This window comes from Amblyomma maculatum, chromosome 2 (assembly GCF_055883805.1).
Source record: "Amblyomma maculatum isolate TAMU_Amacu chromosome 2, ASM5588380v1, whole genome shotgun sequence".
Classification (NCBI taxonomy): domain Eukaryota; kingdom Metazoa; phylum Arthropoda; class Arachnida; order Ixodida; family Ixodidae; genus Amblyomma; species Amblyomma maculatum.
Genome location: NC_139345.1, coordinates 84,726,251 through 84,751,354, shown reverse-complemented (window position 1 = coordinate 84,751,354; position 25,104 = coordinate 84,726,251). Strand labels below are relative to the sequence as shown.

Genomic DNA, 25,104 nt, shown 5'->3' with positions numbered 1-25,104 from the left:
AAAAAAGCACTCGCACACCGGTAATAACGCTTAGATGCAGAAAATATGCGAATGGTATTGTTATATTTTAGATTTAGGACCTTGCGTACTTACATTTGCTTTATTTCTCCAAATGTGCTCAGTAGTAACGATTTAACGGGTGTTTCAACGCGAGTTGCAAGAATCGTAATGTCATGCGCAGGTTGTTTCGATATATATATATATATATATATATATATATATATATATATATATATATATATATATATATATATATATATATATATATATATATATATATATATATATATATATATATAACTACTCTCTAAATTTTAAATACAAATGCACAGCACACAGACATCAGGATGGGGCTATGGGCATTTGGAGAAATGACTTCTTTTTTTCCTAGGGAGGGGGAGACGGGGTTTATATATCGTAATAGGATATAGTTCAAGAAGCTGGCTTATAAAAATGCAATCAGACGCTAACCACTTAAGGGTCTGTAAAGGTAGCATGCCAGATGACGATCCATTGCTCTTGTCTTCTTCCCGGGAAGACGCCTTATTTTTGTCATGTGTCGAAAATGTTAGTAAAACCGACAAAAGCAAGTTGTTTCTATAGATCGATGTTCTCACAAGACCACTGACCTTAAGAATCGGGACACAGAACTGTGCCTTCGCGGAATATTAACAATAAAAAAAAAAAAACAAAAAAAAACATAGGGTACAGTCTTTTTTTTTCTCACCGTTTTCCTCAAAACGTATAAGATGTCTGTCGGTCAGGTGAGCTTTTTCTTAGGTTCTTATTTAGCTGCACTGTTCTCAAGAAGTGCTGTTGCGAACGGCTTCCGTGGGAAGCTCTTGCTGAAACTGTCACCCTTTACCACGGAATTCTAATTGCTATGAGTCTTTTCAAAACAAAAATGCAGCAAGAACAAGAAAAAAAAACGGTTGGCAACTGCTGCCGACAGTGGTATAATGCTTTTTGCTTCAAATAGAAAAAAAGTCACAAAAAAAGAAACATAAAAGCGGAAAAAGTGAACAGAGAGGTAAAAGGAAAGAGAAATGCTGTCAGTTCAAGCACAAAATTATTCAAGAATGTCACTGGGATACTTTCAGTGTCATCTCAAGAGCTGCGAGCTAACAGTGGTAGCCGAAACGAACCCAGAGCTGCCAACCCTTGGCTTATTAGCTCTGGCTTTCGGCTTTAAGCAGTGGTCACGAGATCGTATCATCATCGCGGCGAGCGCATTTATTTAGGTGGCTGTGTCAGCTGACGTTACAGAGCCCCAGGGGAGCGTAATTAATGGGACATTTATTCATAATTCATCATCACTCTATGGGACTGTACCCACGGTCTCTCCCATTTTCCTCCAGTTACCCGGTCCTGTGCTAGCTGCATCCACTTCACCTGTGCGAATTTCTTAATCTCATCCACCCATCTAATTTTCTGTCGCCCCCTGCTACGCCTACCTTCCCTTGGAGTCCAATTGGTTACTGTTGTACTCTCCTCGCGCTACATGTCTTGACCATGCCCATGCCTTCTTAATGTCAACTAGAGTGTCAGTAACTTGAGTTATTTCTTCGACCCACTCTGCACGCTTCCTGTCTCTTAAAGTTACACCTACCATTTTTCGTTCCATAGTCCTCTGAATAGGTCTATAGCGGTAGGATGAAACTGTTATACACTTTCCTCTTGAGTGGGTGATACCGGTAAGCTGCTAGTCATAATGTTTAAATACCTTCCAAACGAGCTCCATCCCAGTCTTGTTCTCATAGTTATTTCCCTCGTGGTACGGATCTGCGGTCACTACCTGTCCCAAGGACACATAATTGCCTACCACTTCTAGTGCTTCGCTGCCTATATTAAACTGCTGTTCTTTTCCCAGGCTGTTCAACATGATCTTAGTTTTCTGCATATTAACCTTTAGGCCTAACTTTCTTCTTCTCCTGTCTAGATCATTTATCATTAGTTGCAGTCGGTCCCCTGGGTTACTTAAAAAGAAAGTGTCATCAGCGAATTGCAGATTACTGATATATTCTCCATCGACCCTGGTGCCTAACTGCTTCCATTCCAAGTCTTTGAATGTCATCGTTTAAACCTAGTGAACACATATATGTGGGGCGAAACACTGCAGCAGCGACGACGAGTTCGGACGAGTTCTGACTATCGTACTTTCTAATATACTCCTGCCTTCACACCTGGCCAGTGATTCCTAGTACTTTGAAATCAGCACGCGCGCACGCACGCACACACACACACACACACGTGCACACACACACACACACACACACACACACACACACACACACACACACACACACACACACACACACACACACACACACACACACACACACACACACACACACACACACACACACACACACACACACACACACACACACACACACGCACACGCACACGCACACGCACGCACACACGCACACACACACACACACACACACACACACACACACACACACACACACACACACACACACACACACACACACACACACACACACACACACACACACACACACACACACACACACACACAGGTGTGACAGCTAAAAATCAAGTAAATCAAGCTGCAGTTAGAGTTTTGAAATTGGCCAACTCCCCTCCGATTTCCTAAATTTCTAGACCATTGTTTCCGTGCCAAGCACTTTATATATTTTGCACCTCAGCAGGCAAATCAGAGATGGTTGAATGCATTGACACGGATCTAGACAGATCAAGTAAATCATATGCAGGGAAAAAGAGCAAAATAATATATAACATACATGTAAAGCCCTAAAGCCCAAGGCACACTTCCAGGGTTTGAAAAGATTATATGTACATGCATTGTACTTCCTTCCACACTAGCTCACTGGTCTACTGTGCTCGAGTTTCTGCAAGCACATGGTTGCCGCTTGTTTTTTTACTGTTTTTCACTACTCTACTTCTCATTATTAGGCTGTAGAAGCATTCATTGCGCTGTTTATCTTGGTGTTCCTTTTTGTTTTCGTTACACCTTTGGAAAAAAATAAAACTTTCCTTTACAAAAGAAAATTTCATAATGCGTTTTCGTAATCGAAGCAATAATGCCCTATTAAACCCTCACATACAGATAAATATCGGAGACAAAAATAATAAATGCGCATGGAATATATAAAAGGCGGGAAAGACGCCATTCCTTTCTTTACGTGTTCATTGATCGGGGTTAAATAATGCTGTTGAAGAGTTTGTTAAAATACTTAGGAAGCTGAGCCGGGTGATGCGGTTAAAAACTTGTGTTTTGGAAGAACAGAAGTAACGGTATTTCATGCGATAACTCTACCCTCCATCTGATCTTTTTCGCTCCGGTGGTGTGCAGAAATAGAGGAGACCTGCTCGCGACCATGCCGGAACGGAGGAAAATGCTACAAGGAAAGATGCGCATGTACACATGGATTTCGAGGAGAATTTTGCGAATACCGTGAGTATATATCAAGTTGCTGATACCTTAGACTTTTGCGTGACGAACGCACTGTTCGAGAGAAGTCTTTTGTCGCTTACCATACCATACTTTAAATATGCAATGCTGCCAAAATCGTAAGCTGTGGCTACGACAGTGGCATTCTCTAAGAAGCAACATTTATCATACATAAGTTGCATCGTGCACATCGAACTTGGTTTCAGTTACTGTATTGAAAACGAATACGTGGCATTGAAACATTTTCGCTTATTTATTATAGATGACGCACGCGGCGATAGTGCTTAATGTGCTTGGTGTATGCTATAATTTACACTGGACGCGGTGGTCGTGCAGTGTGAGTATGCATGTGTATACTGGTCCCGTTGAATGAAAACAGTGAAGCCATACTCGTGTGTTAGAATACCTTTAATGCTTTTTTGACGTCAAAAATCAGCACAATTTTGGTACGTCATCAGGAAGACAAAATTAATCAGGCAAGCGGAAAGCGCAATGACTCAAATTACCATTTTGTCATGCTCATGAAAGCGCTGCATGTGTTTTGCCCAGATCATTTGAGACACCTTAGCAGTTATGATCGCATGCTTCTTTAAGTGGGCATCAGATTCGCCTCTGCCATCGCCTTTACCATTGTGCAACATGAGACAAACCATGAGCTTTCTCATTTGTTTTCCAATGACTCTGAGAGAGAAAATCTTTTGAGTATAAATTAGTATTAGGGGTTATTAGTGCAAGTTGATTGGAGGAAGCACAAAATGTTACGGTTTTTGAAGGCAGCTTGGAAGTGCTTTTAGATGCCACGGGCACAACTGGCCCGTACTTCATAACCTGACAACAGAACCATGAGGGCACTGCAACAATAAAGAGCAAGGCAGCATGCGATGGCAGGCTGCCTTGTTCGTCGAAGCTTTTCCAGAAGTACGGATAGAAATGGATACACGAGGAAACGCATATTATGTGAATCGTTTGTAGAAGCAGGCAAGGAAGGGCACAAAAACGAGGCTGTCTCTAGAATTTATTTCGACCTGCACCGGGCACCGGTCAAGAAGTCGATCACTACTGCTACGCGCTTTCACTCGCGGCTGGGAGTGCTCATCTTTATTTCACATTGTACTCCGCAGCTCTCTCCCTGTGCGACGTTCAGAGGACCGGCTTTCACGGGACGTCCCAGTGCAACCACACTCGGCTGGCCAGCACGTGCGTGCTCGAGTGCAACCGAGGCCTGCGATACGAGCACCTGCCGCCCACAAACGTGTACACGTGTAGCGCCGAGGGAGTGTGGTCGCCACCAGTCCTGCCGCGCTGCATAGACGGTCAGTATAGTATATACGAGCACACACCACGCTAGGCGTGAACTTTCATATCACCACATTTTCCCGCGCTCGGAGGAGAGAGTATGAGGAGAGGTAGGAGGAGGAAAGGCAAGTAGGCTAACCGAAAGAAGAAACCGGTTTACTACCCTGCACTGGGGGAAGGGGGTGAGTGGATATATAAGTGATGGGTAAAAGAGGGTTACAGGAATATAAGTCAGTAAATCAGTGAAGTTAGTACTCGTATAGTCAGTTGATAACAACGTATCGATCAGGCCCGTGATTTTCATGAAGCGGAGCAGTGCCTAGGAGGCCTTCACCGCCGAGGATTGCCGCGGCCAGAGGCCTAGGATCTTCATTTCTGTCAGGGGGTGTCCATAGACGCTGCAGAGCATGGCAGAGAGGCTGTCTTTCCGGGCTGTATATGGGGCACTCAAAAAGAATGTCTCGTCGCGCCCGCAGGTTGCACATGCAGGGCTATTTGCCATACCTATCACAAACGAATAATAGTTCGTGAACCCGCGCTCAGAAGTGTTCCATTCACCTACACCACAGCACGTTGCTTATGCATGCTCATCCCGGCGAACAATTCCCGAAACTTAGTGCGGGCTAACGGGTTGGTTTCACTTGCTTTAAGCGCACATTGTTCAGTGATTTTTGTATAGGCGCCGAGGCCCTCGTAGGGCTTGTTGATGAAACACTGAGTCGTGTCAACTGAGCCGTCCTAGATGAAAGCGTCGGTCACACGTTCTCGTATTCTCTTCTTTTACAGAGGAACAGGAGAAGCTCAAGAATGGCGGCTTATCGTTGCGCAAGCCCTCTAGCGGCACCTGCGCCGTCTGGGGCCGGGGGCACTACCGCACCTTCGACGGGTCGCTGTTCAGCTTCCGTAGCCGCTGCCGTCACTTATTGGCGCACGAGTGCCGCGGAGACACGTTCAGCATCCACGTGAGCGATGGACACTGCCCCGATGACAGCGTGGGACTCCTCTGCCGCCGGGCCCTGGATATATATGCGGAAGGGCTCCACTTCGGCTTCGAGTTGGATCCGCCGCGGGTTACACTGGGAAACACTTCGGCACCATTACCCACCACCTTGGAAGGACTCCGCGTCGACTACGTCGCCGGAAGGATTGTCGCAACCAGCGAGCTGGGGTTCACGTAAGCGCGTATACACATTTTTACTACTTCGTAGTTGAGCAAACAAGGGCATACAGAAATGAAGGTGAAGTCATCACCAAGGGTTGGAGTTCTCGCTTTTTATTTTTTTAAAACTTGCCGGAATTGTCGCGCTTACTTCACGACGCAGGCTTCTTTGTGCGTGTGTGTGTGCGTGTTTGTGCGTGCGTGTGTTCTCGGCGAGTAATATTTCCCATGTATCGATTTTTGTTTTTTTTTTTCTATTTTATTCTTAGTGATAGATGTGCTGCTCTTGCGCGCTAAAATGTCGTGTACAGGCCACCTTGACTTGTTTGTTAGCAAAAGAAGTATAAGCGCACAAAGAAACCAGTTTACAGCAACGGTTGCAATTTATTATTTTATTATTTTATTTATTACATACTGCAGGCCGTGAGGCCCAAGCAGGAGTGGAATAAAAACAAATTATTACAGTGATCAGTAATATCAAAATGCAAACAAAACAGAGCACGAACAGCAGGAAATGAAAAATGATAATAGCAGAGCATGAAATTATGCTAAACACGGTCATTTATCAGGTCAAGAGACTGTAGGCAGGAGGCTGGTAAGCTGTTCCAATCATGAATGGTCTGGGGAAAGAAAGAGGGTTGAAATAAGTTAGACATAGCAAAGTACGGGGTCAGAGCAAGAGGCTGGGAGTGTCGGGTTTGTCTGGCGTTCGATAGTATTAGGTACGGTGAAGGATTTATTCCAAGTTTATGATTAAATGATAAAAATAAAAATTTTAATCGAAGAAATATACAGTGTGATTGTCGTAACAAAACGCAACAGGGTGGTATTTAGATGATTGGACAATAATAATAAAAAAAATACAGTCCGTTCTGCTTACCTGTCCAAATGTGATGTGCGCAGCTAGCATGTGGCTTTTCATTTCAAATTCGGTTCTAAACTGCTGGTTTCAAGGTGGGGCATCAAGCATAGTTCGGCGAAGTCGGTGCTTGGGAATATTAACGGTAGCGCATTATAAAATTTAGGGGCCGCATGAAGCACTTCAAGAAGGCAATGCGATAGCGGTGGGTCCTGTATTCATTGCGCACGGATGGAAGCTGGTGAAGACTTAGACATGCGTTCCACGGCGCAAGAGTTCGGCAGTTCAACACGCGGGGTGACCGGATGCGGTAGTAACAAAAAAGAAATGATTATAGCACAGTGCACTCGTACAGTGGCTGGCGAAGCTGATGTGTTCAACCCGCCGCTGGAGCGAAACCCGGTCACGGCCATATTAATCTTACTTCGTTCAAGGCGAGAAGCTTCTGGAAGCATTCGAGCTAGCGCACAAAAACTTCACTAAAGGCGCATTATAAAATCTGGTTGCGCACAAGCAATATAAACAAATGAAGCGAGCGGAAGTACCTTACTGACAATCAACACATGCACTATTGCTTGGATTTTGAAAGTGAAACCAGGCCGTGTAATAGCTTTCGTGCTAGAATAACTTTATCTGCTAAATAATTGCAAGTGTATTTGTTGCTTGTACCCAAGTGCTGACTTTGACATTCATGGAAGGTACTGTGGAGACAGGAAACGCTTAACGAAAACATTGTTTCGAGTTGGAAAGGAGAAAAAGTCTCTCGAGTTGCTCCGATGAGGTAGTCTGCAGGATAACATCTTTTGACGCATGATGACGGTAGGGCTTTCGGACCATCGCGGAAGGACAAAACATGACCCATTTTCTGACTTCTGCGCATGGTTTTGAGTTGACGGTCACTGCTTACCGTTATCGTAGCCTTGTAAGAAAACTCCTTACCGAGTGGCGGCTTTGATAAGGTAATGCCAATCCGGAAGAGAAGGCGCTGCGGTAGTAGATGAAGCTTGACGAGGATGTGAGGCCTCTCGGTCTGCTTCTCTGTGTCATCAGGATAAAACTAAAAAAAAAAAAAAAAGAACAGCCGGTAACAGTGGGTCATGGTTCGTGGTGTGTATACTACTACTCCGCTCAACAGGAAATTTAAATAACTTCTTGATATTTCACTCTACAAAACACACCGGAGAAATTAAAATTCTCTAGCTTATAGTTTGGTTTGATGGTTAATTCTTTACTTAGATAACAAAAAGGGCTTTAACATTGTACTTCTTTTTGTCAGGGATGAATTCTCTGGGGTGATTACTGTGACAATGCAGAACGCACTGTCTAATCCAACTATCCCGTTGTGCCAGTGTGCTCCTGCTGCTCTTCTGCAGTCTGTTATTTTGTTTACTGTGGATTATTGCAACCCGTACTCAATGGGCAGTAAGCTACCGCGTATATCAGAAGAAATTGATATTACTAAAGAAAAAACAAAAAATGAAAGGGAACTTTAGCGGTGTTTTTCGGATTAAACCGAAAACTCCAGCCAGTATATGACTTACACACGACGGAAGCTAACGACCATTAAAAAGAAAGAAAAGCATAGAGGAACGTATTCTACACGAGCAGGAAGGAGAGATGCTAAGTCAATCTTTGTTTATATACAACTATCGAAGCTCATAAGTATCTAAAAATCGTGACTTTGTATTTGCGAATATATTTTTCAACGAGTATGCAAAACGCATAATATACTGTACAGAACTTGGTTTTCATTCCTTCGGCGCGCTAAAGGTAACGGAACTCCTACCCAAAATAGCTCTCAAGGGATGACGTAAAGCTAAAGGTGTCCTTAGTGTTCTTTTTTTTTTTTTTTTTTTTTTTATGACCACGACATGAGAAATGCGTACGGTGAAAAAATAATTGTGTATGGTACTACATTATACAGTCGCTGAAAAACTGCGTCAAGATGCCCTAAATTATATTATTTTGTCGCTAGCTAAAGACAATTAATACACATTTCGACGTACTGTCATTCTTGCATTATAATGGTTGCCTTGCGCGTATGCTCACAGTTTCACCGAACTTCCCCACTTCTCTGAACCAGTGTGACGTGGAACGGTGAAGACTTGGTGGAGGTTTCCGTGGACGCGTCTCTGAAAGGCAGCATGTGTGGCCTGTGCGGCCAGTATGACGACGACCCGAGCAACGACTTCGTCAACAACCATGGTCGCCAAGTCACCTCCAGGTCGGCCTTCGTGGACAGCTGGAAGAAGAACGAGCTAGAAGGTTTGGATCATGGCTTCTCTCTGGAATGCACCCGTATTGCATAGCTCTCATAAGAGTGAAGTTTATAAACACAAATATAAGCTTCAAACTCACGCCTTCTCACATGACGCGTCAATGCGCACATACACCGGCCTTTTGACAATTACCAGGTATTGAATCTTTCTGGAGACTATGTTTTCAAATGTTGTCTCCGAACTGTCACTGGGGATTGCCAGGTGCATTGGGATTGCCGGATTTCGAAGAGGTAGCTTGCATTGTTTGAGTAAGTTGTAAACGCACATGCATGAGTATAGTTCTCAAATGTATTTTTTTTTTCTCTCAGTTTTAAGACCACTGCGTTGAGGCCTAAACCTACGGCAGCGATTGCATACTGCTTAAATCTTGAAAATAATGTTTTGGCTAATGCCAATTAATAATTTATTGCAGTGGACTGCGAGGACATTTTCTTCGATCCCTCCCAGCAGAAACCCAGTGAGGAGCTCGCGCTTGAGGCCAGAAGGCTTTGTTCCAGAGTCACCGACAAGAAGTTCGCAGCCTGCCATAAGGTTAGTGGATCCTGATCAGTCGATGAAGTTCTGCGCTGCCTGCCGCTCGCGTTTTGGAGGGTTCATGACATAGTGCAACTTTCAAGTGCTACACAGAAAAAAAAAAAAAAAGAGAGCGGAATTAACTCGACACGTTTTACTTTGACCTTCCTACAAGGTGGTTGATCCGAAGCCGTACGGCGATATGTGCTTAGAAGACTACGTGTCCTGCCTTGGTGACAACGCATCAACCTGCCACTGTAGCGCCCTGGCTGAATACTTTCGGGAGTGCGAACGTCTTGGAGGCAAGCTGGAATCTGTTTGGAGGAGGCACGACTTTTGCCGTAAGCCCCTTACCCTCATCTCAAAATTGCATTAACTTTGGAACTTAAGCTTAATTGAAATGCAAGAAACGTTGTCCTTAAGTGTTAAGGATAACACCTAAGCATCCAAGATTTCGCTTTTGGATGCCTAATAACGAGGAAAGACCAACTTGCATGCTATGAAAGTAGGCTGATTTTTGTGTGTGTATTGCGCCAAATGGTGGGGGTGGTTGTAGGAACATTCATTTATGGTTAGATATAGCTGTCCGTGATGGTCACAACCCTCAGTACAGCCGATAAGTGACGCTATCCGGCACTCCCATCGAATCAGCACTTGCTGATCTCTCGGGCCCGAGCAGGACACGGCAGCCTCCAAGGAGTTGAATGAAGGGTGGGAGATGAGCGTTTAGTTCTCTGGTGAGTTCGGGAAGTTCCAAAGTAAGTGACTGAGCGTTGGGCAGGCTGTTTCAATGCAAACAATACTCGGGGTAATGCGTGGCGAATAAATGCTGCTTGTGAAAGAGAATCGGATCGAGGGTTTTGTGGGGATTGTGTTTTGTAGTACTTGGCAGTGTGTGTGCAAGTGAGCAGTTTTGAGCTCGGAGGCCCTGCAGGGAGGTCTTAGGCCTCGTCGTTTTTTTTTTTTTTTTCTTTCCTGCGGTTTTCGCTAGGCCTGGTGCTCTCTTCCTCCGCTGATCTCAGGCGAGCTCGTGCCACTAAGCTCACTTCAGAGAAGCTTAGTAGAACGCAAAATTTTGCTCATCAAGAATATATCGGCCCTTCCAATCTGTTAGTCACAGTATGGTTATGTGGACTGCTTGGTGGATCTGAAACATGTACGGTAGCAGTGGGAGCGTCAGGCTGTGCGCAGCATACATGGCGACGTCCGGATCGGTAAATCTATAGGTTGAGAATCTCTATGCAGCACCCATTCGATTGTTTCTTGAGTGATTGGTCTGTCGACCCGCAACATGACGCGACAGCGCGCTTACTAATAATTTGGGTCAATTAACCAACTTGCCATGTTTTGGGTTGAGACGGGGTCTATGCGCAGTCACCGAGCTCAATTAACTAGAAAAGACTCCGCATCTTATAGCATCTGACGTTTCTTACCATGCATGCAGCGGCTCGTTGTCCGGCGGGCATGGTGTACACCCAGTGCGGGGCCTCGTGCACTCGCACATGCCGCAATCCGGACGTGTCGTGCGTGTCTCGGCGCTGCGTGGACGGTTGCCACTGCCCCGAGACGAAGCTGCTTCACGACGGACGTTGCATCCGACGGGAGCAATGTCCCTGCTCGCTTCACGGCAAGGAATACCGACCCGGCTCGCTCGTTAAGCAAGAGTGCAACACATGGTGAGCACTGTCTTCGGGATGTACTCTAAATAAGAGGGAGTAAGGAACAGGCAAGGTATAATGAGGAACGATCGTTTCTTTCTGCGGCGCCATGAGGGCAGGACTCTGGAGAGGGTACACTGTAGCGGTCAACTGTGAAACAATTCCAATGGAACGGCACATTGGCTAATATGACTGTCACCATCTTATTGCGCATCTCTTCTTTAGGAAGTAATATTTGCGGCACAGGTGTACATTTCTACCGACATGAAAAGCTGTTAGGTAAAAGTGCAATTTCATGAAGTTTAGGGTAAGTCAGGAATGTTTTTACACTTATAAGCCGCATACTGGTCATTTCATTAGAGACATGGAAGAACTTTTCGGATATTATTGGCTTCCATATGTTGAGATTAGAGTTCTTAAATCAGAGCGTTCAGACATTTCGTTTTTCGTTTTTTTTTAATCAGTATAACAACGGCACCCAGAACATAGTTCTAGCCAAAATCGATATATATATGTACACTGCTTCCTCTATTTCTGTGTTTTATAAGCAAATTAAGGCATTTAAACGGTGACGGGGGTTGTATTAGCGTCTAACCTGGTTTAATATAAATAAACAGTAACAATCTTTAATCTTCCTATCAACGTATTAGGTAGGGGCATGTCGGCTCGGACAAAGCGAGGGGGCCGAACATGGCTGATAGGACTCTCTGTCCTGCTATTGATCTCACTCGGTTGATGTGATGATAATGACCATAATCATTCCGAACCTTTCACCCTTTCCTGAGGCCAACATGCTATAGCAATAACAACCTTGTCATCATATTCTATGATTACACCCGTAATTTCACTGTGAAAGAACGTGAGTGTAAATATGGTGAGCGGATATAATCCTAGACGAACGCGATTGTTAAACAGTGTATGTGAGTGTGAGCGCGCACCATTGGGAACGTGAGTTGGAAAGTACGAGGTAGAGGGTAATCGTGAATGAGTGGGACTGAGCTCGCTGTCGTAGTAGGTTTTCAGAATACTGCTTAATGCAGGCTCCTTTTAACCTCACTTTCCGCTTTTTTTGATACAGCGAGTGCAGAGAAGGAGAGTGGCAATGCACCAACAAGGAGTGCCCGTCGCGATGCGTGGCAAACGGCGAGCCCTTCTACTCGACTTTCGACGGCAAAACGTTTGAGTTCAGAGGCAGATGCCCCTACTACCTGGTCAGGTCGCAGAACTTCAGCGTCGTTCAGGAGACCGGACACTGCCACAATGTCAAAGTTACCTCCGGGAAGGGCTCCAGCGAAAGCGCTCTTGATTGTTCCAAGACAACCACTGTGAGCATCGGAGACGATAGAGTGGTCATCGCACACGAAAAGGTGAGGCGGCTATTTGCCGATATATATAACAAATCTTGGTTAGACTTATGCAGTACCAGAAATGATATAAATTCATCTCTTTTAAGGTGTTCGTGAACGACAAACAAGTCGGGCTTCCCTACTCGAGCGACATCGTTACTGCGTACCAGCCTTCCTCTGAAGTAACACTGGTAAGATCCTTAGAAGGCCTGACTGTGGGATAAGCTGAGGATACTAAAGCAACGCTTTCTTCGCATTTGTATCTTGGCATTTTATTCAGGCACGACCCACACGCGTAAACTTTGCTTTTTATTTTATTTTAAACTATACGTGGAATTTATTCTTCGATAATAAATGAGCTTTACGGTGACGCAACGATTTTACCTACACAGCTTTCATTCAGCCGTCAGTCGGCGGCAACTAACGTCGATGAAGGCGCTAGAACCATTTCAAATGAAACAGTGTTGGATTAGGTTTACTGGTTAGACAGATTGTATTGTGAACTTTACTTGATATATACTTCGAAAAACTTGACCTGCGCACAGTACCTTGCTACAGTGGAGCTTCGTGTAGCGGTGTCGGCCTCCAGCAGAATTGTTTTATGTCGCACCGTAACACACTTAGTGTGAAGTCGAAGCTGTTATCGGACCTTAGTCCTTTAAAAATCGGCACCAACATTTGTTGTGTCGTACCGTGTTGTAAAAGGTCGTTCGAGTGTCAAATGCCTCTGTTGTGTTTTCCTCGCAGGCATCGTTCTCCAACGGAGTAGTGCTGCAGTGGAACCGCAAGGGGCGCCTGCATATCGACAGCCCTGCGATCCTAAGCGGCCAGCTGCAGGGTCTGTGCGGCACTAACAACCGGAACCAAAAGGACGACTTCCTGACACCCGCTGGCGACGTGGAAGTAAGCGTTCTCGCATTCGCCGACAAGTGGAAAGTGGACGCGTCGTGTGATGAAGAGGAGCGCCTCGAGGAGCACCCCTGCGAGCGGTCTCCGCAGAGAGCGCCGCAGGCCAAGACCCTCTGCAAGGAAATCCATGGAGACGCCTTCAGAGGTGTGCGATACCATCATAAGCGCTGCTTGAGGAGGCGCAACTTGCTTTGACATGAAAGCAGGAAAGTATGCTAGGGCCGGCAAGACGAAGCTGGGGAAGGGAGCTGGAAGGAAAGAGACTGAATTCCTGTTCTGTTAATCTGGCCTTGGTCATATGCAGTTTAAGAGTTCTCGCTTTCTCCTAGGAATAAATACAAAATAAAATATAAAAAGGGCACTATCAAAACTCACTGCACCTATCTCAGTTTATCGCTGAGATTCAGTAAGTCCGGCACCTCTATAGCCTTTGCTTTTCTTTGAACAGAAGTCTTGCGACATGGACCTGGCTTGGTCAGATCATTTCTTCACCTTTGTCTCGGCACCATGCCAGTGCTCTACTCGGTTGTGAGAACTTTAGCGAACCTTTAGACTGCCGAAGACTGGGAAAACGAATACCCATTGGGGGATCCGCTCACTATCTTTTGTTGTTGAGTGCAGAGTGCCATCAGCTGGTGGATCCAGAGCCCTACTACAAGGCGTGCCTGCACCAGACGTGCTCGTGCGATGGGGCGCTCAGGGACTGCGTGTGCCCCTCTCTGGCCGAGTACGCGGCCGAATGTGCCAGGAAAGGACGTCTCACTCAGTGGCGCCGCCACGTGCCTCTCTGCCGTGAGTCCACACGCAGCCGTGATTCCTTGCTTTCTCCTAAGCGCATGCTTACAGGTAGATTAGACAGACAGATAAACAAACAAACAAACAAACAAACAAACAAACAAACAAACAAACAAACAAACAAACAAACAAAAAACAAACAAACAAACAAACAAACAAACAAACAAACAAACAAAATGCGATTGCGACGTCTGTTCGAAAGTAATGTTTCTACCCAAACAATAACACCGAACAATTTAACTGTGTTCCTCTGGTATTATTACATAATGGAACACCAACTGACCCGAACTTTTACCCAACTGTGATTTTAGCGTTCGAACGTTGAAAAGACAATCGGCAATGGTGCCCGCCTCCCTTAAAGATGCGGAATCTTTCAGCTCTCGTAAGACGCCTACCTGCCCCACACGGTGTTCGCACACGCCTAAACTGGCACCATTTCTGTAAGAGAACGCACTCGGTCCGCGGAGTCGGGTAACCTGCTCGTGTTCTTTTAGGGCCATAAAACTAAATCAGATTTCATAAAATAGCACGCATGTAATTAGCACGTATGCTTGTGCTCATAGGATGTGTGTGTCAACTCATCGTTCGCCCGCAAGGCATATAACTATTTCCACGGTCAAGTTATAGCATAATTAGCATCAGAATTGCACATCTCAGTCTAATCGCAGGATTAAAAGTTTCGGCTCAAATCGATTTCAAAGCCACTCGTTGTGAAGCGATGTTACCGGTTGGTGCAACCTGGTTTGTTCCTCACAGGCGCCTCCTGTCCCAGCGACATGAGATGGACTGAATGCGCGCGTCAGAAGAGCTGTTTCGAAGTTGCGCTCGGAGACTTGGCAAACTCGTCGTGCGTGGAAGGTTGCGTCTGCAAGGACGGATACGAGAACGACAAGCTCTGTCTGCCGGTGGACTACTGCCCGTGCCTTCACGAGCACAAACAGTTCCTGCCAGGCAGCATGCAGAGGAGAGATGGCCAGCTCTGGTAAGACAAAGACGCCACCGTCGGAGCAGCCCCAAAAGTTAATCCTTAAACTGATGCTTGTTTTTTTTTTTATTATTCCCGTACATCATACGAGGACATGCATGCGTGCCTTGGCGTGTAAAAAAAAACAACAAAAAAAAAACAAAAGGTCGCAATGTAAATAGATAATGTCTCGAGAAGAAACCTTGAGATGTGGCTGAAATGTCAGTGTCAGGCTATTCGAGCATTTTATGATTAATACGTAATTAGAAGCTAAAACATAATTCTGTCCAGGATTTCTGTAAAGTTCTACTGGTTAAGAGTGAGCAATCGCAAATTATAAGGCGTGAACGCATATAACATTACTTTGCGTTCGCACCCTTTAGTACATAAATATACATGAGTTTGAAATAATCTAGGCACTTCGCAAAAAGGGTGCATCAAGTAGGCACCTCCAAAACAGATAACGTTTTTCTGCTTGTGTTCTAATACAATCTACGCACAAATAATCAAATCCATGTTTTCAAAGAAAACGCCTCTAAAAAAACTATAGATTTCATCAAAATATATTAGCATGAGAGCATGCAATACATTTGCGCGCTTCGATTATTATAAGGCATGGGACACTATTAATTAAACAAACGCCTCTGTCCTTCCTTCATTACTCTGTCTCATGGCATCGTTTTTTTTTTTAAATTTTATTTAGTGAGTGCGAGAACGGCGAGTGGGACTGCTCCGACGACGAGGAGGGAGGACGCCAGCCTGATTCACCCGCTCCCAGCATTTACGGCGAGGGTCCAGCCTCGCAAAAATGCGCCCACGACGAGAACTCTGAGTACACCGAGTGCCTGGACGCCTGTCCTCTAACCTGCGACAGCCTCAACACAGCGGTGTCGTGCGGAGTCAGCGAGCAGTGCCGTCCGGGATGCCGGTAAGGCATCGAGCTGTGAGGCCCTCAAGCGATTATTTATAGAATAAACGAAACGGAACAAACATGAAAAGGAAGATATAAGGATCCGCGGACCAAACTATTTCTTTCCTTAATATCGAACAAGAAATATAATTCAGTGGAATGTTAAGCTCGTTATTCTGCACACAGGATGAAAAACGCACCTGAATAGACAACAATGCACAGAATGGAGGCAAACACACATAGACAAGGAGCATCAGCCTTCTCTGTGTGTGTGTGTGTGTGTGTGTGTGTGTGTGTGTGTGTGTGTGTGTGTGTGTGTGTGTGTGTGTGTGTGTGTGTGTGTGTGTGTGTGTGTGTGTGTGTGTGTGTGTGTGTGTGTGTGTGTGTGTGTGTGTGTGTGTGTGTGTGTGTGTGTGTGTGTGTGTGTGTGTGTGTGTGTGTGTGTGTGTGTGTGTGTGTGTGTGTGTGTGTGTGTGTGTGTGTGTGTGTGTGTGTGTGTGTGTGTGTGTGTGTGTGTGTGTGTGTGTGTGCGTGCGTGCGTGCGTGTGTGTGTGTGTGTGTTTGTCATTATGAACGCCTCCGTTACGAAGAAAACCTTCGTAAAGCTTACCAGGCACCATACTGACAAGAAATTGCGTCTATCTTTATCGACGGCTTAATTTTGTATCTGTGAGATGGAGGCACAAAATCTGATGGAAAGGGCAAGAGAGAGAAGTCACTTTAATTTACTGAAGATTCGCACCTACAATTTTTTTTCTCGAAGGGGGGGGGGGGGATGCACAACGGCATTACCGCGATCAAACCAAACCTCTTTGTTGAGAGGATATCTCTAACATTGGTTAACGTAGCGAACGGGTGCGTGGTTGTGCTCTTATTATTTGTTTTTTCTTTAATACCTCGGTATCGAGAAAATCATGTTTCAATCTGTACCTCACCTAATAACAGTTAACTTTCGACTTTGTGCACGTACCCGCAGCTGCAAGTTTGGGTTCGTGCTGCAGCCCTCGACCAACAGCTGTGTCCCCCAAAGCGAATGTGGCTGTAAGCACGGCGGCAAGATCTTTCCTGCAGGTTCGGAAATCCAGAGGGACTGCAACAAATGGTAGGATCATTATCATCATCATCATCATCATAATCATCATCATCATCATCATCATCAGCCTGATTATACCCACTGCAGGGCTAAGGCCTCTCCCATATTTCTCCACTTAACCCGGTTCTGTGCTAGCTGCATCCACTTGACCCCTGCGAACTTCTTAATCTCATCCGCCCACCTAACTTTTTGCCGCCCCCTGCTACGCTTTCCTTCCCTTGGAATCCAGTTACCCTCAGCGACCATCGGGTATCCTCTCTTCGCACTACATGTCCTGCCCATGCCCATTTCTTCTTCTTAATTTCCACTAGAATGTCGGTAACTTGAGGTACTTCTCTGACCCACTCTGCACGCTTTCTATCTCTTAGGATTATGGTAGGATAATACTATCTAAATATACGATGTCGTTTAGTTAATATAGCTGGCTTTAAACGATTTTAACCGAAAGTCAGACTTGTGCGTTCTTAGCATGACTTGGGAGGTATCCGTCACTGTTCCTTATTAGCACATTCATGTTTTACGTATTTTTCTTTACTCTCTCAATGGCACAATGGCCATTTGTCCATTGAGAGATCCTTGAAAATAATAAACTATCTCTGAAGGCTACTATAGGTCCGCAAAATCCTTCGTGCTTTAAACCGTGCAAGGTGGTCCTCCATTTAATTGTACCTATTCCTTGCTATGGCGGAAAGGAATTCCAAGTGACTGTCGTGGTCAAACTCAGATCGCGACATTTAGTGAGCCAAAATTAGGACTTGCACTGCGTCGAAAAGTTTCTGTACGTCCGTCCAGCCCTCCTCACGAACGCGCTTTAGCCGGTGATAGTTGGCAGGCCACATGGCCGGGCTCTGATTGGTGGGCGTTGTGTGACACAACAAGACTACATACCATGGCAGGAGCTGCCAATTCGGGCAGATTATTTCAAATGAGAATCGAATTAACTGTACCCCGCGCATCCAGATTCAAACACGCTACTCCAGGGCCACGCATGCGCGTTTGTGCAGCTTGGTTAAAGCGGGGCTTGTGTCACTCCTAGCAACTTGGGCAACGTACCTCGTACGATATGTGAGCCGAGCAAAGCCAGTTCAAATCAAGGAAAACCACATAAACTCAAAATTAAGGCTGACTGTTCTAGCGTACGATAATTCGTCTTTAGTCCCAAGCAAATCGCCCGGTGAATTTTGTTTTTCCTGACCATGGCGTCTAATATATTTTTGTGTCTCGTGCACCGATAGCACTTGCAGTGCCGGCCTGTGGGACTGCGACAAGAAGGACTGCCCTGGCGTGTGTACTGCCTGGGGGGAGTCCCACTTCAACTCGTTCGACGGACACATCTACGACTTCCGCTCCGACTGCGAACTTATGCTGGCCAAAGGGAGATTGGCCGACGGCACCCACTTCGAAGTGACCGTACAGAACGTGCCGTGTTCCACGGGAGACAATGTTTGCAAGAGGACGGCCAGGATCGTTTCCCGTGAGTTTCTCATTGGAATGCTAACTGAAGAAAAATCTTCATCTTTTAGTTTCCTGACGGAGGAGAAATGCCTTTGAGGAAAATATTTAATATCGTGGTTTTATTTTACGCTTTATGAAAACGCAGCACATGCTGGTTTCTACAACATAGTGTGTGCTCCATACCTTAAATTTGTTTTCTCTATTTGAGTTATTCCTTTTACTTGTTCAACGTTAAATATACATCTGAATGAGCACTGTTTGTTCTTAATTCAGTGTTTATCAGCAAGTTAACAAGATGCTATAATTGAATAGCACAATTTCCTTCCCGGAAGTTGTCAGCCTCGATAGCAATGTTTCTTGAACAGGCGGGATATTTAATGCCGATTCGATTATAATATGCGAATCCTAAATATACTTGGATGCTTATTTAGTCAGTAGCATTTCAAGTGATTATCTAATGTTCAACTTGAGAACATGCGTCAAGCAGAATTTGCGACAGGCTGATTTTTAGAGGACATTGAAGCATATCCTAGATGTTTTTGAAGCTCTATAGGGCGATATTGTATGCCTCGTAACCTACGTTAAAATAGCAATAGCAAGTTCAGCATAAAATAGGACATACAAACGTTGTTCACTGGTCTGAAGGTTTCTCACTAGATATAAATGCACGTTTTTCAGAAATTAAGGACGTGAAGCCATTGATTGAGGAGATGGAAACGGGGCACATAAAAAGGCATTTATGGTAACTAAGAGAATTTAGCCCGCGTAAAAATAAATCCTCAATAACATCCACATTGTAAAGATAAGATAAGGTATAGATCGTGGCAGTAAAATCAGCTAAAAATACTCTACGCTCAATATTTTTGAGCTGTATGGTGAAAGTTTTGTTAAATGTGCATGTCGTCTGGCCTGTTTTCTTTTCAGGTGGCAAAGAGTTGCTTACCTTGGGCGCTTCTAAGATTCTGCCTGTCGTAAGATTTGGTCCTGGATATCTGGTGCGGGAGACCACCCTGCACGTGACGGTGTTCACTGACGTTGGCCTCATCGTTCAGTGGGACAAAGGGACAACTGTGTCCCTAGCTCTGCAGCCTGCTTGGAGAGGAAGGGTAAGGGCAATCTCTCAGCGCCGTATCAAAGTATGTTTACAGTAGCTAATATGGAGCTAATATTAATATATGAGGCCTTCTGATATGCTAAGTAGCAGAGGGCCTAGTTGACAAACCCAACCAAACCTCATATTGCCGCGAACTTTTCTAATATTTGTTCATTCTCGAAGCCGCCATTATGCTGCCTTGTGACTTCTTGACGTGAGAGGCGACCAGTCTTATCTGGTGAGCTGAAACTGCGTGGAAGTGTTTCTAGGGTTTTCTAGGTTGTCATAGGTGATTTCGGCACTTACCTCCAGCACACTTTCTGCTGTTGCCGCCGCCGCTGCCGAGTTCAACTCACCCGAGGGCGCAGGTTCGCTGAAAGAATATTGACTAAATAAGGCTAAGGTTTAGTTAAAATATCTAACAAGATCGAGTCAACAACGCTCCTCCTTTATTTTCAGCCAAATGGCTCGTTGCGAACTGGCCTGTAGATATCTCTTGTTGAGCGGATGACCACAAACGTTCTTCATGCCTCGTCGATGCCTCGCTTTCCGTGGCAGGTGAAAGGGCTATGCGGTAACTTCGACGGCGACCAGACTAACGACTTCCAGACGCCCTCCGGTGGCGTCGCAGAGGGCGACGCTCGGGTCTTTGGGGACGCCTGGAAGTTGCAGGACGCTTGCCGGAACAACTTCTCTCTCGTCGGCGAGGGTCACGAGGTGTGCGAACAGAAGCCGCACCGCACGGCGTGGGCCACGCAACGGTGCGAGGTGCTCCGGTCTCCCCTGTTCGAACCCTGCCACACCGAAGTGGACGTGGAGCAGTACTTTGAGAGGTAGATGCCGCACGCCATACTTTCTTTGATCTTTTGACGTGTGTCACTTTTCTTTAACTACGACTAACAAAAGCATGGTAAGCAGGGTGGGTGTCTTATTAAAAACCGAGAGCTTTGCGAAATATATGACACCTTAAATTTACTTTTCAATTACGAGTTATGTAACGAACGGGGTGGGGTGTTCATTGTGTCGTGTAGGTGTGAATGAACTGATTTTTTTTTTTTTTTGTGGAAGAGAAAGTATTAAACATTGCTATCTGCTTAGCCGGCAAACTACAAGGATTACCTCTCTTCCTCGTAAAAAAGACGACTTGGCTGGTCGCAGCTGAGTAAGCGTTTCTTTGTTTAGTAACGTTTTCTAACATAGCACTGTTGCTAACATAATTTGAAATACTGAAATTATCATCTAACATGGTGCACTATTGTTTCCATCGCTGTGAACGTTCACCTCAGGAGGAATGTAATGTGAGCACGGAAATAATCACAATTTGGAGAAAATATTTAAAGCACTGCTCAACGACATGTCGAAATTTTCATTTTCATCTCTTTATGTCAATGACAAAAGCATCATAGCGTGCTAGACCGTCTAGCCCAAATTGACAAATATTGACGTCCTGAAATCATAAAATCAACTAAGAACCTCTACTGGCGAAGCTGCATCAAAATGTTTGAAGCCCCTAAATATCAAAATCCGGGTGAAACATTTGCCTCCATAGGTGATAAGATTATATGAAAACTCGTTAATTAATAATGGTTGCTTGTTTTATTGCTTTCAGTAGCCTCATTTTTGCGCTGTTTGAACAATAAGTAACTGCTGAAGGAAAGAAAACGTCTACATGGTGTATGCAGAGGCTTTATGCTCAACGAAAACTATAGTGCGCTTGCATATTTCTCATGCAATCGCCACCTACTCTCCTTCTTGCGGTTTTCCAGGTGCGTGCAAGACGTGTGCGGCTGTGACTCGGGTGGCGATTGCGAGTGCCTATGCACCAACATCGCTGCATACGCCCACGAGTGCAGCGCTCAGGGAATCCACATCAAGTGGCGTTCACAGTCCCTCTGCCGTAAGTGCACGCCTGCTTTATACTTTTCGTTGTTTAAATTCTTTCTATAGGTGCTCAATACCCCATACATATACGAGAGTCTGTAACGAATGTCCTTCTACAAACATCCGCATCCCATTTTGTTTAGTGACTACATATCATGGCTGTTTTTTTTTATGCACACGTTTCCTCTAAAGTTGTGCCATAATTAAAAATCGTTCCATAACAACTCGCTGGTAATCTAGTGACCGGAACCTTTCCCGGTCTCACGCTTTATTCTTGCGTTATTGGTCCACAGAACTAGCAGAGGTCGGCTTGATGAAATCAAAGTTATGGCCACAACACGGCCGAGAAAACATTTTGGTAGTTTACTGCTTTCGAACAGAGCGAAGTTTCTGAACCGTCTGATATTTCCTGCGGCCTTTGATTTACCCGACAGCAATCCAGTGCGACGCCGAGTGCTCCGAATACGACGCATGCATTCCCGGCTGCCCGCCGACGACTTGTGAGACGCTGGGTTCACCCGGGGGCGAGCAGGGCCCCCTGTGCGACAATAGTACCGCACCATGTATCGAGGGCTGTAGGCCCAAGCCTTGTCCTGCAGGCTTCGTTTACGACAACGAGCGGGACATGAACTGCGTGCCCGAGGCACAGTGCCGGGTGCCTTGCAAGGAGATCAACGGTCGCGTCTACCTCGAGGGCGAGCGCATTGAGGACTCCAGGATAGCGGAACCATGCGAGTCATGGTGGGTAGCACTCTTCTTTTTTTTTTTTTTTTGGGGGGGGGGGGGAGGGAAGGGAGATAATTGCGTTGATAGTGCTTATATTTACACCTCTCTAATGTAAACATCGTTGTGCGTCATACCTACATTAATTTTTGTTTTCTCCTCCGCTACAATTAGCAAGAGACCATATCTGAAACCGACCCTTTCCCCTTTCTTTCTTCTGGCTCGTCTCTCTAATTGAACGTGACGGTTTCTTTTATGTAAGGAGGAAGAATGGAAGGATATATACGACACCCTGACAAAGTAGGAGCAGAGCTTGAAGGTCGCTTAATTTTTATTTTTTCCGGCAGCTTGCGTGCTTTATGTAGCGTGTGAACAAATGTTTTCATATTTCTGCAGCATATGACCGACGCTGCTATCCCCTTGGCAATTTGCCCGTAAGGCAGGCGTGTACGTTCAAATGCGACCTCCCTGCCCTTACTTCCCGGTTCCCTTACTTCCCTACCCATCTTCCCATCTCCTTGCCCATCTTCCGTGAATATAGGTCATCGTGCTAGCTTTACTTAATAAAGATAACTTCCTTACATTACCATAACAACCGGTTCTCTTCTTCGTCGCTCTCATTACGTTCCTGCTACGTCCATCATATCAAGATCGATGAGGTCCGCACGTTGGAGGGGTTTCCTTGCAGCGCAAATAACGTCACGTTATTCTATATATATTCCATGCATTGAGAACTGCCTTAATTTGTCAGGAACAAATGGATGCCCTCACAAAACATTCTAAAATTGCTTCGCGATTAGCATGTATAGGTGGTTATGGCTGAGGCCCACAGCATTTGCAAGGACAGACTGCTGTCTTAAATCTCACCAATGAGGACCAAACGCTGTAGTACTAATTATAGAAAGTTTTGGTGATGGCCATGCCATATATATTAAGATGACTCGTTGTTTTCTATGGAACGTATAGCAGCCAACATCTTGCTTCTGTCGCAGCTTCTGCCGCCGTGGGAGTATTGTGTGCACAGGTCATCCGTGCCCCAACACTGAGCCACCCGCCGCCGTCGGATGCACAGCGAGCGGCTGGACGCCGTGGTTGAACCCTGCGGCGCGGGCGTCGGGAGACTTTGCTTTGCTGGCCGACCACCGCTTTGCCACCGACTACGGCGCGTACTGTGGCTCGACGCACGTCGTCGACATCGAGTGCCGCGTCGCTGCCACGGGACAGGACTTGGCGGAGGCCGGACAGATGGCAAGCTGCGAGCTGCCGCGAGGCTTAGCTTGTTACCACAGGTACCAGGCCGGTGGAGCATGCTTCGACTACGAGGTGCGCCTGCTCTGCGACTGCGGTGAGTAGTACGCAAGCCGAAGGGACAAGATTTTTAAGAGATATCTGTTCACTTTATGTGGAACCATGATAATTTGATATTTGAGCCCAAGTTTTTCTGTGTTCTTACCGAAGGCTGAAGGTGTTACTAAGCGCGAACTAAGACTGCCCGCCGAGTGCAGTGTTCAAGATCCATACTGTGGTAAGAACAAAAAAAAAAGAGCAGTCTATTTTATCGTCAATAACAGATATAAGCATAAAATGTGCTAGCACCAAAGGCGTAGCGTTTTTATTGCGAAATGAATACTACGCCAGGTCTAACCGCTCGTCACGTGGTCCGTTGCCCTGTGGACCCCCCTGCTCCTCGACCTCCTCGCGATCAACCTGCCACGACATTTGAATTCACGTTATACCTCTATGCCATGGGCAGGAGCTGCCAACTCGGTTCGCTCCTTATGAAAGGAGCGACAAGAGTTGTGATATCAAAATCAGCCTGCCAGAACCGTTTAATCCTTGTTACCCCTACGACATGCAGACACGTTCATACGGCTAGGTTGAAGCGTGACTTTATATGTGGGCTGGTAGCTTACGCTCTTGCGTCATAACCTTAAAGGATGAGCTTAAGTGTCCCCAATAATGTATCACCTTACACAGATAGGGCGTCATAGGGGAATAATGTAGCAAGCAAAAGAACCCTCCGCCGTTCCTTTCGCAATTCCACTAGGGTTAACCAGAGCTAAACCAAAACAAATTTTTGAGTAGAGATTATATCGGTGCTTATGCGTTAGTAAGGTTTCATGCGCTCGCCTTCTCCAGCTTTTTTTTTACTTGGGCATAGATTATGGTTTCCCCGGAATGGTTTTGACGCACGGAGGAGTGCCTAAGCTGGACTTCCCGCTCGACTTCCACTGTCGTTTTTGGCCGCCTCGTTCAGGCGCAGATGATGGAGGCCGTCATTCGAGATCACTCCTTACGTTCGTCCTTTGCGTCGTAGCTCTTGCCCATTATTCTGCGGCCTTATTGCGGCGTGAAACGAACGGATGAACGATGAAGGCAATTTCTTACACAGTACGCGAGAGGCAGCTAGTTATAAAATGCAGCGCGAAAGGCTGTGTTCATGCGCTATCTTCCGATCGAGAATAAGAGCGGAGTTTTATATTTTTTCCTTATGGTCTTAAGCCTCCATTGCCTTTGGAAGACAAGAATGGCAGCCTGCACACACATTCGCTCTCTGCGGGAAAATTTCAGTGACAGCGCAATATTCATGTGGGTTTTTGCAAAGCTCAGCCAGAGATTATCAATCTTCGGCCTGTGTTAGGCCTTGGTAGCGTTCCCTGGCTGCTTGTAAAAAAAAAAATGCTTATGCGCCATTTGTTTAGTAAACTGTAATCTGGCTCGTCAGGCAA

The 25,104-nt window shown here is 45.6% G+C and overlaps 1 protein-coding gene across 3 annotated transcripts in view; it reads left to right on the top strand.

Moving 5' to 3' along the window:
* The window catches only part of LOC146199178 (hemocytin-like), a 111,324-nt gene that overhangs the window by 1,053 nt on the left and 85,167 nt on the right, over positions 1-25,104 (top strand). For all 3 annotated transcript variants that reach the window (XM_084594641.1, XM_084594639.1, XM_084594640.1), the window contains exons 3-22: positions 3,344-3,445; positions 4,564-4,755; positions 5,525-5,912; positions 8,840-9,021; positions 9,448-9,566; positions 9,724-9,889; positions 10,993-11,224; positions 12,285-12,573; positions 12,660-12,743; positions 13,300-13,606; positions 14,083-14,253; positions 15,013-15,238; positions 15,924-16,148; positions 17,107-17,232; positions 18,459-18,697; positions 19,603-19,784; positions 20,330-20,604; positions 21,538-21,668; positions 22,087-22,393; positions 23,368-23,720. In XM_084594641.1, coding sequence (XP_084450767.1) covers positions 3,344-3,445; positions 4,564-4,755; positions 5,525-5,912; positions 8,840-9,021; positions 9,448-9,566; positions 9,724-9,889; positions 10,993-11,224; positions 12,285-12,573; positions 12,660-12,743; positions 13,300-13,606; positions 14,083-14,253; positions 15,013-15,238; positions 15,924-16,148; positions 17,107-17,232; positions 18,459-18,697; positions 19,603-19,784; positions 20,330-20,604; positions 21,538-21,668; positions 22,087-22,393; positions 23,368-23,720 — 4,296 coding nt within the window. The remainder of the gene's footprint in view (positions 1-3,343; positions 3,446-4,563; positions 4,756-5,524; positions 5,913-8,839; positions 9,022-9,447; positions 9,567-9,723; positions 9,890-10,992; positions 11,225-12,284; positions 12,574-12,659; positions 12,744-13,299; positions 13,607-14,082; positions 14,254-15,012; positions 15,239-15,923; positions 16,149-17,106; positions 17,233-18,458; positions 18,698-19,602; positions 19,785-20,329; positions 20,605-21,537; positions 21,669-22,086; positions 22,394-23,367; positions 23,721-25,104) is intronic.